The following is a 14,177-nucleotide window of genomic DNA, read 5'->3' as shown; positions in this document are numbered from 1 at the left end:
GATATACAAAGTTCTTCCAGAACGAACTAAGCGATAAAAAAAAAAAAAATCTTCCTCAAGAATTTTATTTCGATAAAATTTTCATGCGTTTGTTAGGCATTTCTACGCGTAACGCCCGACTAGATGGGGCATGTCGAGATCAATAATTGCGAAAAAAAAAAAAAAAAAAAAAAAAAAAAAGTCGGAATGACGCGATTGTTTGCCGGAGAGACGCTTCCCTTCCTCCATCTTGCTGCTTATCGTAAACTCATGCCACCGGTTCTAACCGTTTCGCGCGTCGCACGCGAGAAAACAAATCTCATCACACCAGTGCGTTCTTCTCCCCGCACGGTTTATCGTCGCGCGACAAATCGAAACGCACACGAGACATTGCACGCGAGATATGATGCGCACGAGTTAACGCGCGAGGTAGCCGTCCGCCACGAATTTTGCGCGACCCGGCGACGAGAAAATACGTACCTTTCAGATAATTCCGAGGATCTCTTACGGTAACGAACGACATACCTGTTAAATCCACGTGGTGTTTGCGGATTGTCCGATCGCACGCCGATCACTTGAGATACACGGGGAAAGAGATTACGAAGAAGAATCCACTTGTGCCGGTCGGACGCGACTCTCACACGACGAGCACACGCGCAATATGGAAATGGCGGTCTTCCTTGATGATAGGAGAGAAAAGAACACTGCGCGCATGCGCGTCGACGACCACAAGCGACGCCTAGAAAGCGCGGCAGAATATTCACCTTGCCAAATTGCGCGTCCGTGTATTGAATGCGATTGAATTCGCTTTTGCATATACATGCATGTATGTATGTATGTTCCGCGCGCCTCTTCCGTTGCGTTCGCACGCACGAAGTCGTGAGAGATGACCGTGAATATTTGTGACTATAAAACGTAAGCTACTTTTTCCGGTGTATTCAAGTAAAAACAATATAATAAACAATTGACGAAATCTAAAAATACAATTTTTTTTTATAACAAGTTTGGAAAAAAAAGTACAATAAATAAATTTTGACAGAATTGATCGATAAGATCCAATTTGATCGATTCAGTGACGCTGCAAATTTCTCATATCGGGTGATAAATGATAAAACCAAGTTTATTCAACAAAAGTTATTTTTTAAAAGTCGCGCACGGTGCAAAGCGTCGCTAAAAAAAATTATTTCAAATTGGCACAACAGACGACACGATTTTTAGAAACGTCCGCCCGTGTTTCGTCTCTTCGTAAATTCGTAAAAAAAGAAAAAGAAAAAAAAACAAACCACTTTTTTTTAGTAAAAAGATAAATAATTTTACGAATTTGAACACTGACTCGTATATCACCGGTAGTTGGATTATTTGTCCAACTCACAGAGTTTACAATCGCTAACTTTAGAATTTAAACAAATTTCAATAATTTCAAGCAATATCGTTGGTAGACGTCCAAATTGTGTAAACCGTAGCGGCGGCGTTTGTCGCTAAAGAACACGCAATAATTGGAATCTTGCCGAGGAACCTACGGCGCTACGGGGTATTATTATCCGCGAGAAAAACACACGTGCGCGAGTAGGAATATCGATCGAAACGATCGAAAGAGGCCGCCAAAAATCCGAAAAAAAAAAAAATCCGTCCGACTCGTCATTTTGGACGAGACCGCGAAGGACGGCGGCGGCGGCCGCCTGTGGAAAATTACCGAAACGACTGCGTAAGAACACGCAAGAGAATGATTCACCGGAACGTCAGGTTTTGTCTCTTATCGACAGGTTTTCATCTCGTTATCAAAAGCAACACATTTGGTACATTCCTAAATTACGCACACGTTTCCGTCTGTCTCCCTCTTTCCTCGAATTACGAGGGGACAAAGAAGAAACAGAGAGAGACTAGTAGTCGCTTAATATATACGTAACTCGCATAGTTTACATTACCGCGTTGAACGAACGCGCGAAAACGTTTCTGGCAATTTTCGCGTGGCGCAATCAGAAATTCGCGGCAAAATAAAATCACATCCGCAGAAATCCGAGCGGAAAGATCAGAAACCTGGCCGCTGGCGAAAATACCGATTTTGTTTGCGTGATTTGTCGAACGTGAGAAGATGCTCGGCTAAACCGGATTCTTCGCGTGGCTTAGCTGCGTGAGGAAAAAAAAACCAGACGCCGGTACGGGAACGAGACCCCCCCCCGATTTCGAGAGACGGATTGTTCGCGAATCTCGTTCGAATCGCAGCAAAAGTTGCGAGAAACCGAACCCTATTACCGCCGTCGCGCGGATATCTCGGCTTGCGCAAGTGATTTACTCACCAAATTGACGTTCGAAGAACAAGACGCGGGGCAATTCCGTTGCAGGCTCTTCACAAAATCCACACGAGAGTAGAAAAGATGGCCGATCGGAAGTATGCACGAAACATGCAACGCGTGTCAGCGACGCTTCCGGTTGCGAACTCGTCTGATTGCGTTGTGAGACGCGGCGCGTCGTTGTCCCGAACCCACCCGATCGCGAACTGCGGACCGAACGAGACTGAATGAAGATTGGCCGAGGAGAGTGATCGAACTCCCTTCCAAGAAAAACTCGACCAATGGCCCGACGCAGTTGACCTTAAAGCTCTCTTTTGCATTGGTTACGTTCAGAAAACTCAACGGTTGGAGAGATCGTCACTTGTGATAGGACCATTCTTCAAAATCTGCTACGGTTCCAAAAGTATGATCCAATCATGAGTGATTATCTCTCAACCGTTGAGTTGTCTGAACGCACCCATTGGTGCGTTCAACCAGCCAAACACATTCGATCGAGTTCGAGCTTGTCCCACCATGACGCGGTCATTTGTAATTATTGTAATTTTTTTTTACGACTCTTGTTGTCCGTGGCGTCATCCATTCACAACGATGGACGTATGTGCGATGAGATGATGGTCGCTCTCGGAATTCTCTCAGTGGTCTAGTTTCCACCGAAGCATTAATTCACATCTAATGCGACGTAGAATCAAATTTAAGTCGATGGAAACCTGTCAAATTTCGCTGATTTCGCTTCCGCTTTGATCTATAAGTACTCTACTTCCAATGGAAACGGAACACTAAATTTGATCTGTACCGAAGTTGAGGGTTTCGGTGGAAACTAGACCAGTTGCGACTGCAGTCCGCGTCTTGCAGCAACTCGTGTAAACGGGATTGAAGGAAAATGTAAAGCCCGTTCTACATTGATCGCAAGCGCGAACGCAAAGAACAGGTCTGGTAGAATTGACCAATCGTATTGATCAAATCAGCCAATTGACCAGCGTGATTGGTCAATTCTACGAGATCTGTTCCTTGCGTTTGCGCTTGCGATCAATGAAAGAACGGGCTTAAAGCCTGTTCTACATTGATCGCAAGCGCAAACGCAAGGTACGGGTCTGGTAGAATTGACTAATCGTATTGATCAAATCGGTCAATTGACCAGCGTGATTGGTCAATTCTACGAGATCTATACCGTGCGTTTGCGCTTGCGATCAATGTAGAACGGGCTTAAGATCCGTTATCTTTGCGTTCAGCACAAAAGTCCGAAAGACGTCGTAAAGATATTCAAAAAGACGTCTAAATTATTGTACTCACCTCTCAGATCTTTACGACATCTTTCGGACTCTTGTGTCCTCTCTGAAACGATTCCCATCCGCTTGTATCAACAAACGAGAGATCCCGTTCAACAACGACACGCGGTTTCGCCGAGCGACGGGGAGAGGGCGGCGTCGGACGGGCTCCGAGCGGAGAGACGAGACAGATGTGTCACCGTACACACAAGAGGAGCAACACGAGAAAAGGACATGGCGTAAAGTGAGTGTGTTGCACATGTGTCAGTGAATTTTTCGGGTAAGAGGTCAGTTCCTGAGTTCGGGAGAGACGGTGGGAATATTGCGAGCGCGCGGCCGCCGAGCGGGTTTTATCGCGACTCGACTCGACTATCGCCAGGAGCGGCCGCACCGGGGGGCGGGGGGAGGAGGAGAACGAACGTGCGGGTGGACGCGCGCCGCGGGGGAAATTTTACCCGAAGGAAGAGCGTGCGACGCACACGGGCGAAGTGAGGGAAAAAGAGAAAGAGACGCGCGAAGAAGAGCGGTCTCGGCGAGTCTCTCTCCGCGAGTCCGTCGGTGCGGATAAACCGCTCGCGTTTTGGGGGGGTACAATCCAGCCATCGTCGAGAAGACACGCACTGCGTTGCGGTTGTTAACGCAGTTTGCGGTAATGCACGATTTTATTTTAAACGTGTCCGCGTGCGTTTACGTCCGCGACCATTTCGCCTCGCGACGACGGGATCCTCTCCCCGTGCGCGGACAAGGATCGCACGCGCGATCGGATATAATCCCACCGGCCCAATAAGATTTTTTTCTCCTCTTGGCACGGCGCGACGAGGGCATTCCTAATCTTCCCTGAGAGTGCGTCCGATTCTCTCGCGCGGGGGGCAACATTGTTGTGATTTTCTCTCGCGACAAAAATTTGAGAGAGATATTTATAAGCGCGTTAAAGCGACGGGACGGCGACGCGTAATACGACGGGTATAACACTTCGTCGCGTAATGATAGAATGCGGTACCGTGTGTGTGTGTGTAATTGGATCTCTCGGGAGAGATTCCTCGCGAATGTGTACAACAATCTTCTTTCTTCGTTGTTCTTTCTCGTGTTGTTGCAAAACTGTTTTTTTTTTTCCGCACGCTCGCTCGATCTGTGCGACTCTTTCGTGTGAAGTTTGTATTGTGTTGAGTTTTTTTTTTTTTTTTTTTGTGACGATTGACGAGAACGAAATTGGCTCTAATGACTGAAAAGTCAAACGTCGAGAATATTCACTCTCGGCCAAATGTTGTTGTTGTTGTTATTTTCTGTATTATATTGATTGTTACGCGAGATAAATGTTGTAAGAGATGTCACAATATCGAACGCACGTAAAATATCGAAAATTGTTAAACGTTTTCTTGCCCGCACGATATTTACTTGGCCAAAGCGCGCTTTCTCAGTTTTCTCTCTTTCCAAGTTTCTTCAAACCTTACCCACCTCGTCGATTTACATGGTTCTGATGTATATTTTTAGGTTGGGTCAGAGTTGATTAAAAATAAGCTTCCTATTACGATATATACGTCAATAATAGATAGTACATAAAGAAAATTTATAGGTGAGTTTAAACACATTTATAAACTATTTAACAAAAATCAGTGTGTAAATTTGTTTATTGTTTATTGAGGTGCGTGTGATTTTTTCGTGCTTTTCGTCTTTCAATTGTCAGACACACTTTTCCAAAAATTATTATATAAGTAGATAACGTTGTTTTTTATAACTTTTTTTTTTTTTTAAATAAGATAAAAACTGTAACTTGATATTTGTGATAATTTTAAATGCGGAAAGAGAAATGCAACAACGAACTTAAATTTATGTAGAACAGGCTGGTATTTTAAAATTAGTAGCTAATTAATAATGAATTGTGAAGTGGAGTAGAGTAATTGTTGCAATTATTGTTGTTTTGTTTGTATCTAAAAAAAAAAAAAGAAAGGTTATAAAGTGGAAGAGCAGACAGGAAAAAGTAAGAGAGAGAGAGAGAGAGGGAAAGAGAGAGAGGAGAGGAGAGGAGAGGATGCAATCTCAGAAAAGAGAGCCATTTCACACAAGCTTGGTTTAGACATTCTAAATATAGCTGGAGGCTCTATAGGCTTTCCGTACTGTGTCATGCCGTGCAGAGCAACATCCTGCTGTGTTGCGTAGATCTTGATCATTTTCACCGTCCAGTATGGGCAGAACGCCAATTATTTGTTCAGTTAGAGAGAGAGAGAGTGTCTGATAAAATTTCAACAATCACTTTACGAAATCCATGTTTTTCTTTTATCACTGATAAAAAGTTTGTCTTTTCTCGCTTGTTGTTGAAGTAATTTCTGCAGTGTAGCAGAAGCGAATGAAGGTTGGCGCTGTATTCGTTGCTAAACATGTGCAAAAGAAAAAATGCAAATATTGTATGCAATCTTTTGGTTTTTTTTTTTTTTTATTTGTCAAAAAAAGTTAAGAACTGCGACGATTTTTTTTTGTTTTTCTTACAGATCATGGTTTGCAAAGCAGACGAGAAGATTCAAGTATGCGCGGTACAGTTTCAATTCGAGCCTAATCCCAACCTTTTCAATAACAAGAATAACAAATTCTCTTTATATGTATCTACACGAGTGAAGGATCTTTATACCCACATTGAGGAGCAGTATCAATTGCGACCCGATAGCTTTAGATTACTTTTATTCACGTCACGCAGAATGGTATACTATTTACAATTTTTTACATATAAATTTGTATTTATAACAATTCTCATTTTTATATAAATGTTGCACGCACGTAATTAATAGTGTATCTTCTATAAGAAATGTTTTGTTACACACATGTTCATCAGATCGATCTGGCTCCACTGAAGGATAAAACAATGGAAGAAATCGGAGTGGATTTCTCAACCGATCCGAGTTTATCCGAAATAAAAAATGTTCTACTCGTTGGTGATCCGGCACGAGCCATCGTTGATGAAAATTTATTGAAAACCATGAAAGAGTACATGCCGAAACGTAATCTCAAAAGTGAGGTTGAAGCGCCAGCGCTTCAACAGCCCGTCTGGGGATCGCTTCAGGAACCAATCTGGGGAGCGGAGGAAGATACCGTTAGGGAAGATACGAAAGAAGATATTAGAGATAATAGAGAAGAAGATAATTTAAGAAGTTTTATTAAAACCGAGACAAGTGAGTGATATTGAGAATTTAAATATATCTTAAATATCTTTTCGTACACATTAACGGTACGATTGCTGTAATTAATGAGATTTTTTTTTTTATCACGGAACTAATATATTTTTAATTTCTTTTTGTAGATTACGTTGGTTTAGTCAATCAAGCAATGACCTGTTATTTGAATAGTCTTCTCCAAGCGTTGTACATGACGCCGGAATTTCGCAATGCGCTGTACAACTGGGAATACGTAGACGGTTCGGAAAAAGATGAAGCTCTAAGTATACCGTATCAGTTGCAGAAGTTATTTCTCAACTTGCAGGTAATAACTTGCGCGTTCGTAATTAACTTAGTATTATTGAACACACGTTTTTTTTTTTTCTTAACGTGATTATGAAACGCTTTTCGAATGTAGACGTCTACAAAATCCGCAGTGGAAACTACATCCTTAACAAAGAGTTTCGGATGGGATTCCACCGAGGCGTGGCAGCAGCATGATATTCAGGAACTTTGTAGAGTTATGTTCGACGCGTTGGAACAGAAATTCAAAAATACGGAACAGTCTGATTTGATCAACAGGCTTTACGAAGGTATGAAATGTCGCAATTACGTAAGTAATTCGGAAACGTCCGTGCAATTTGTCTCTTGTTTTTTTTTTTTTTTTTTTTTCGGCAGGAAAAATGATCGATTACGTCAAGTGTCTCGAGTGTGGAACGGAGAAAACGAGGGAAGACACGTTTCTCGATATTCCGCTACCTGTGAGACCGTTCGGAAGCAACGTCGCGTACAACAGTGTGGTAATACATAGTTGAATCTCTATAAAATGTTATCTACTTCATAAACGTGTACAAATATCCAAGGATTTTACTTTCGAACAGGCGGAAGCGCTCAGAGCGTTTGTCCAGTACGAAACATTGGAAGGAGCCAATCAGTATCACTGCGAAAAATGCAACAAAAAGTGCGACGCTCATAAAGGATTGAAGTTCACCAAATTCCCGTATTTGTTAACCTTACATCTCAAGCGATTCGATTTCGATTACAAAACTTTCCATCGGATCAAACTAAACGACAAGTACGTAAACTGTATTTCACTGACATAAAAAGCACTCTTTTATTTTCTTCTTCGTCATAATTGCACATATACTTTTTTCTTTATATAGAGTTACGTTCCCGGACATATTAGACTTGAACTCTTTTATTCCGACCACGACGAGTCAAGAGTCTCCCGGCGGCGAGGAGGATATCGGCTTGGGTATCAAATGCGACGATAGTTCAACAACAGATAGTGGCACCTTGGACGATGATTGCGTGCCGTGTGACAACAGTCTGTCCAACAGTAATCACTCGACTAATCACGATCAAGACGATGACGAGGGTATGTGACATAAATACGCGTTGAAATCCGATCGTTTGCCGCAACAAGTTTTTGTTTTTATCTCGTTAATGCGTCACGTACGTTTTTTTTCAGGTATTGATATGAGCAACGGACCGTCCACGTCGAGCTGCAATTCGCATCACGATAACGAAAAGAATCGCGCCGCACTATTGGGAAACATGGTCGGGAACATGTTGCGAAAAGGCCCGTACATATACGAACTGTTCTCGATAATGATTCATAGCGGCAGCGCGAGCGGAGGTCATTATTACGCTTATATAAAAGATTTCCGAACGCAACAGTGGTTATGTTTTAATGACCAAAGTGTCACTCGGGTACGATAAGCGGTTTCGCAAATAGTTTTTTTTTTTTTTTTATTATTTATTTTGAATGCGGAATGTGACAACTCTGTGTGTTGATCGTTTGTTTTTGTTGCGCTGTTTCCAGATAACTCACGACGACATTCAGAAAACGTACGGTGGCGGACCTTCGAGGGCGTATTACAGCGGAGCTTACAGCTGTAGCACAAACGCTTACATGCTCATGTACAGACAAATCGATCGCGCTCGCAATGCGTTGCCTATCGAAACCCAAGATTTTCCACGGCATATTCAGGTAAAAAGAAGAAGAGTTAAAAGTTTTTTTTTACATTTGAGTGAAAACAAGAATTTGTTAATTATCTCTCACAAATTTTGCGACTATTTTATATAAAAAAAAAAAATTGTACGTCTCTTCTGTTGGTCAGGAACTGTTGAAAAAAATGAAGGAAAGCGAGGATAACGATAGGAAGAATCGCGACAAGCAAATGTCGATACCCAGGTTGAAGATATACTGTCGCCATCCGATAGAAGGAAAACTGGTGAACAAGCTGTACGTTATGCCCGACATCACTTGGGCCGAAGCGACCGAAAAGGCGTACAAGAAATTCGGTCTCGAGAACGTGGTCAGTTTGGATCAGTGCCGTTTGGTCAGTTACGAACCCAATACCGATTTGATAGAATGCAGTTACGACGATAAGGAGCAGACATCAGTCGGAAGTATATTGCTTACATCGCGACGGATCGATTTGCTGTTGGAAATTCGTAACAAGGATCAGAAATTCGAAACGTATTTGCCGGGTGGTGAGTAGTATTTTGTCTTTTGAATAGAAGTGTCGAACACTTGTGTTGTCGGAGATTAAACGTCGTTTAAAATTTCGAACTTCACGCGTTTTCAGGAGTCGCGACAAAGGTATTTGTCATAGACGTAGCCAGAGAAGAGGTAATTGACGGTCCGATCGATGTTCGAGGTTCGTCGTGGCAAAGTGTTAAAGACTATAAACAAATCGTAGGAAAGGTAATTAATATGGATCCAAAGCAAATGAAAATAGTGTTGCGAAAGTATCCCGACACCATACCGGTGGAAAACGACAACAGTGATCTGCAGAGCGAAGGGTTTTATAACGCGAAAGTATTTGTATCAACGATGTACGATTTAGATAATACCAAGCCTTTTCAAGAATCAACAGTTTACACAGTCATAGAGAACTTTAGATACGTCATTTTTCTGAACGTCCAATTGCCAGATGTCAACAAAGGTAAAGTACACCACAAGATATCTTGTTTTGTTTTCGCATGGCAAAATTATGTGAGTTTAAATTGCTAAAAAGCATAAAATCTTTGTTCTAAATACTTTAATACAGAAATATTGGAAGAACTTAATATCCCGTCGTTGGATGAGAAATACGAGGAGAAGGAAAAGTCCGTTAGCAGCACGTCGTCGAAACTGAGCGTCACGGAACAACACTGGGACGTCGGCTCGAAGTACAATGAATCCGCGAAAGGTTGCGGGCGAACTAGCGACGACACTTCCATTCGAAATATAAGTCCTCAATTGGGCGAAGCGGAAGAGTGGAACACTCCCGAGCAGAGTAATAGCGAGGATAGCAGTCTTAGCGATAGCGACAAGACGTTGGTCGGCGACGCGCCGGACAGCATTGACATTCAGCCACAGTCGTGGGATAGTCGTGGGGTAGCCAATTACAGGGACGACTACAATTACAGAAGGGACTACAAGATTTCGAAGCAATTCGAAATAGAGAACTGGGACGACGACGATTCCGAATATTACTTCAGAGCTACACCTTATACGGACAGCACTCAACAAAAATGTACGTCGTCCCAAAAGTTTATCTTCAGTGACTAAATATTAGAGATTTGTGTGTGTTAATTAAATCTTTTTTTTGTTTGCAGTACTTAAAGTATTAGTAGATAAGAGAATGAAGTTAAGCACGTTGAAGAAAAATTTAGAGCCGTTTGTGGGTGTGCCTGTAGAGTACTTCAAAGTTTTTCGCGTGTCCAATTCGGGCGAGTCCGAGTGTGTTTCCTTAATCGAACAGCTCAAATTGTACGGGGACGGCGAGAGACTAAACGTGAAACTCGGACGAGCCCTGCGTAGCGGAGAATTCAAAGTGAAGTTGTATCAGCTGCTGATCGACTCCGCCGAGGTTTGTGTAAAACTTTTTGTTTGTTAAAAAAATTGTTTGTTTTATATAAATTGAAATTTTGTTTACCAGCCTTATAAATTTTTGTGCGAATGGATCGTCTCGAAGTACATGACGGTCGGGCAAGCGAAGAAAGAGATACTAGCGGAAATAAAAAAGAAGTACGACATAGATATACCGTACGAAAAGTGCCGGCTTAGGAAGAAGTGCTACAAGACGGCGTCAAAGGTATTCTTGGACGAGCAGAAATTCGAGGATCTTCACTCGCAATTTGAGATGATCGTTCAAGAACTACCGGACAAAGAAACGGTCACGGATCCCAATCAGATTGTTCTGTTCGTCAGACGATGGTTACCGGCAAAATTGCAATTGACCCAGTTTCAAGAAATTGTTATGGACAATAGAACTGTCGAAGAACTGAAGAAAAAGGTAAAGAAGCAAGAAAAGTTTTTTTTTTTTTTTTTTTTTTTTTTTACTAAGAAATTGAAAGAAAGAGAATCTTTTACCGAGATTTCGCTGTGGTCTTTTCTTTTTAGCTTTCGGCAATATCGGATATTCCAGAAGAATGTAAAGAAGCAAGAAAAGTTTTTTTTTTTTTTTTTTTTTTTTTACTAAGAAATTGAAAGAAAGAGAATCTTTTACCGAGATTTCGCTGTGGTCTTTTCTTTTTAGCTTTCGGCAATATCGGATATTCCAGAAGAATTCATAGACGTAGCAAAGGGAAAAGGTAGTTTTCCGTGTGACAATTCTGTGCTGCGGATTCAGAACGAGCACGATTGGAATGAGCAGCCCGATAGTTTATCTTTAAATTTCGAGGACGGTGCCGTTTTCTTGTACAGGTATTTATTATTGTACTTCCGGATGTTTACGTTTCGATTTAAAAAAAAAAAAAAACTGTCAGATGCTAATTTTATTGTGTTTTCAAATTGTTCTCAGGGATAGTAGAGAAAAACCGAAACAGTTGAACGCCGACGAGGTAATGGAAATCGCTTTTAAGGAAAATTCGCGCTTAACTCCGCTTTCTACTACTTCAAGTTATAGTCCACGTCGGGAGAGAGCGCTTAAGATATATTACGACACGAACGATCGTCCATAGGGAAAAAGCACGTGTTGTCTTTTGAAGCTTATCAGTTGTTAAATAGACGGATGTTACGCGAACACAAAACATTTGCACCGGATCCATCCTGTGTCCATCGGATATTTTGCGAAAGTATGTCGTCGTTTTCATCGAACGACGAACCAAAAATGTTTTGTGTTCCGGCGTTGAGTCTTCGACATTTCAAAGCTTCCGCGTTCCTACGGGTTTTTAGCTTGTGTCTCTTTCTGAAAAAAAACAAACAAACAAACACCGTTGGATTTTTTAAACTGTTGGATTCGTGAATCGTTACATCGTGAAACAATTGGGGAATGTGAGATATTTATATACAGTATATATACACGCAGAATGTAACATATTTTCCATATCACCTGGTCTGTTGAATCAGTTTTCCATCTCTTCGATCAAGAAGCGTAGTTAGTTGTAAAAAAAAAAAAAGAGAAAAAAAAGAAAAAAAAACCGAACAACAACGGTAGCGGGCGAAATGTTTTTTCGATACGAACTTAGCGAGAAAAAAAAATCATATTGTGCGAGTTGTTCTCACTCTCAGTCTTTTGCATGACGATGTACTTTGTGTGTTCCTTTTAGTATTTCCTATCTATACTTGATTCTCCCTGTTTTAGGGAAACCTTTTGCATCTTTCTATACTTGTTAAAACGTTGAAACTTGCCTCTTCTGGAAAGATCAAATGCCTTATATACATCTAGAATATCGTAAGAAAAACAGCACCGTTTTCAAACAAAGTTTCCTCGACAATACTTTCATTATTGTCATTTCTTTAGCACAATAATACGAATTTCACTTTAGAACTTTCTGAATACACACTGGATTTCTTCATCTGAATTTCACTTTTCAAAGCTATCCGATGAGTTTTGAAAAAAAGAAAAGAAAAGAAAAAAAAAGGGAAACAATCTGGTCGTATGTACGTATGTATGTATTGTAACATTAATCCGGCAATGTGTGTGGTAGCGTGTATCAATCTGTTGAATGTGATCGGTATTCTAATATAAATATGTTATTGTATATGTATATTTAATTATTTTTAATTAATTATTAACCGTGCGTCTCTACTGTTGATCATTGCGTGAAAACTGTTCGAAAACAACGATATGATACTTTCTTGGAAAGAAAATTGGAGGAAAAAAAACCGATTCTTCTTACAAGGTCGCTCATTTCTCGCCATTGGATGTATATGCAACACTAGAGGGCATGTTTATTGCTGTGCGCCAAGTTACGTTTGAGTATTTGTTTTTACTTCGCGCGCGATTTTGTTGTACATATATATCGTCGCGAACTGTACTTTTACAATAACAATCGGTAATGTCGTAGATATATATATATATATTTTTTTTTTTTTTTTTTTTTTTTTTAAAGCAAAGTTTCGATGGATTATAATGTGTATTTGAAAGAATTTTCTCAAAAAAGTGAAGCAGCACACGTTCGTTAAATTAATAAAACGTCGATGATTATGTGCTTTTAAAAAATCTGCTTTCACGCCGTAAATAAATTTTTTATCCTTTTCTTCTTACACAAAGATGAAAGATTGATGAACTGGACCAAGTGGTAGCTTGTCGCGTTTTTATTTGTTGTAGCTTTATATTTATTTTGTTATCCCTCTTCTATCTACATACGAAGCGAACGTTTTTATTTATCGTCCGATGTTGAATTGTCGGATCGTTTCTCCGTCATCTCGTTTTTATAATCGCTGAACGATAAACAAAAAAATAAAAAAAAAAAAAAAGAAGAAAATCGTATCGAATTGTCGAGGTGTGTTAGTTTTTAACAAGATAAATATAATCGATGATATTTACGTTAATTTCATCTTCATTTGCGGATCAAGTCAATAATTTGTGAAATACACCACACGTCTCTCTTGACGAAAGGCGGATTGTGAAATTGAAATTCTTCAATTATTGATGATCAAAGGTGTTATTCTCTGTATAATACACTCTGAAGTTATAAAACAAATTATATTTATAAAAATTATTAACAACGAAAAGCGTCTGAGTTTTTTTTTTCGTTTCGATTGCACGAACTTACCCTTGCCTCTTATCTTTTTTTTTTTTTTTCATGTTCTATTGTGATTACAATGGTCGCGTTCAACAGAACAATTGTTGCTGAATTGTCGTTTTGTGTCTCAACACTCAACGTTGATTTATTGGTTCTAAAAGTAAGAGTCAAACGCGTTAAAAACCTGCGTGCAACAGAACAAGCTGCTTTGTGGCAATCGAACGTGATTCTTACCTTTAGAAATAAAAGATCAAGATCGAGTATTGACAAGACGATAACTGGGCAATTGTTTTGCCGGACGCGGCTAGTGTTTATTATTTTAACAATTAATTCAAATCTATTGACTTATGCATAATAAGACTGTTACTTTNTGGAACAAAACCGAAGGAAGCTGCCAAAAAGATTTGTTTTCATTCGCAAACATCGTTGCGTAGTAATTTTTTTTTTAAATTAAACGATGTATATATATTTTAAAAAATAAATAAACAATTCATCATGTACTATCTATTAACTTGTAATAAAGACTTACTTTT

The 14,177-nt window shown here is 40.2% G+C and overlaps 2 protein-coding genes across 32 annotated transcripts in view; one reads left to right on the top strand and one right to left on the bottom strand.

The window, feature by feature from the left end:
• LOC109855526 (RNA-binding protein lark) overlaps window positions 1-2,478 on the bottom strand; it is a 16,018-nt gene extending 13,540 nt beyond the window's left edge. For 14 of the 24 annotated variants that reach the window (XR_002250309.1, XR_002250306.1, XR_002250310.1 and 11 more), the window contains exon 1: window positions 2,277-2,477. The gene's annotated coding sequence lies outside the window, so the exon portion shown is untranslated. Of the gene's footprint in view, window positions 1-504; window positions 719-2,276 lie in introns of all 24 variants that reach the window. The other 10 variants (XR_002250304.1, XR_002250305.1, XM_020429889.1 and 7 more) reach the window with 2 other exon arrangements.
• Window positions 2,479-3,698: 1,220 nt separating this feature from the next.
• On the top strand, window positions 3,699-13,375 carry LOC109855500 (ubiquitin carboxyl-terminal hydrolase 47). Of its 8 annotated transcripts, none has more exons than XM_020429815.1 (19): window positions 3,738-3,815; window positions 5,027-5,108; window positions 5,854-5,937; window positions 6,022-6,228; window positions 6,360-6,696; window positions 6,825-7,003; window positions 7,097-7,271; window positions 7,357-7,478; window positions 7,560-7,753; window positions 7,842-8,056; window positions 8,150-8,391; window positions 8,504-8,671; window positions 8,802-9,177; window positions 9,273-9,632; window positions 9,738-10,205; window positions 10,288-10,541; window positions 10,611-10,967; window positions 11,211-11,377; window positions 11,475-13,375. In XM_020429815.1, exons 3-19 carry the CDS (start codon window positions 5,911-5,913, stop codon window positions 11,632-11,634), a joined length of 4,008 nt encoding a protein of 1,335 aa, XP_020285404.1. In that variant the 5' UTR covers window positions 3,738-3,815; window positions 5,027-5,108; window positions 5,854-5,910; the 3' UTR covers window positions 11,635-13,375. The 8 variants fall into 8 exon arrangements, with proteins under 8 accessions (XP_020285408.1, XP_020285404.1, XP_020285403.1 ...); XM_020429814.1 differs by having other exon boundaries at window positions 3,745-3,822; XM_020429813.1 differs by lacking the exon at window positions 3,738-3,815 and adding an exon at window positions 3,987-4,184.
• Window positions 13,376-14,177: the final 802 nt, after the last annotated feature.

This window comes from Pseudomyrmex gracilis, unplaced genomic scaffold (genome assembly GCF_002006095.1).
Source record: "Pseudomyrmex gracilis isolate BER0280 unplaced genomic scaffold, ASM200609v1 scaffold_91, whole genome shotgun sequence".
Classification (NCBI taxonomy): Eukaryota; Metazoa; Arthropoda; class Insecta; order Hymenoptera; family Formicidae; genus Pseudomyrmex; species Pseudomyrmex gracilis.
Note: the sequence above shows the minus strand (reverse complement) of the source record. Positions and strands in the feature narration are given on the sequence as shown.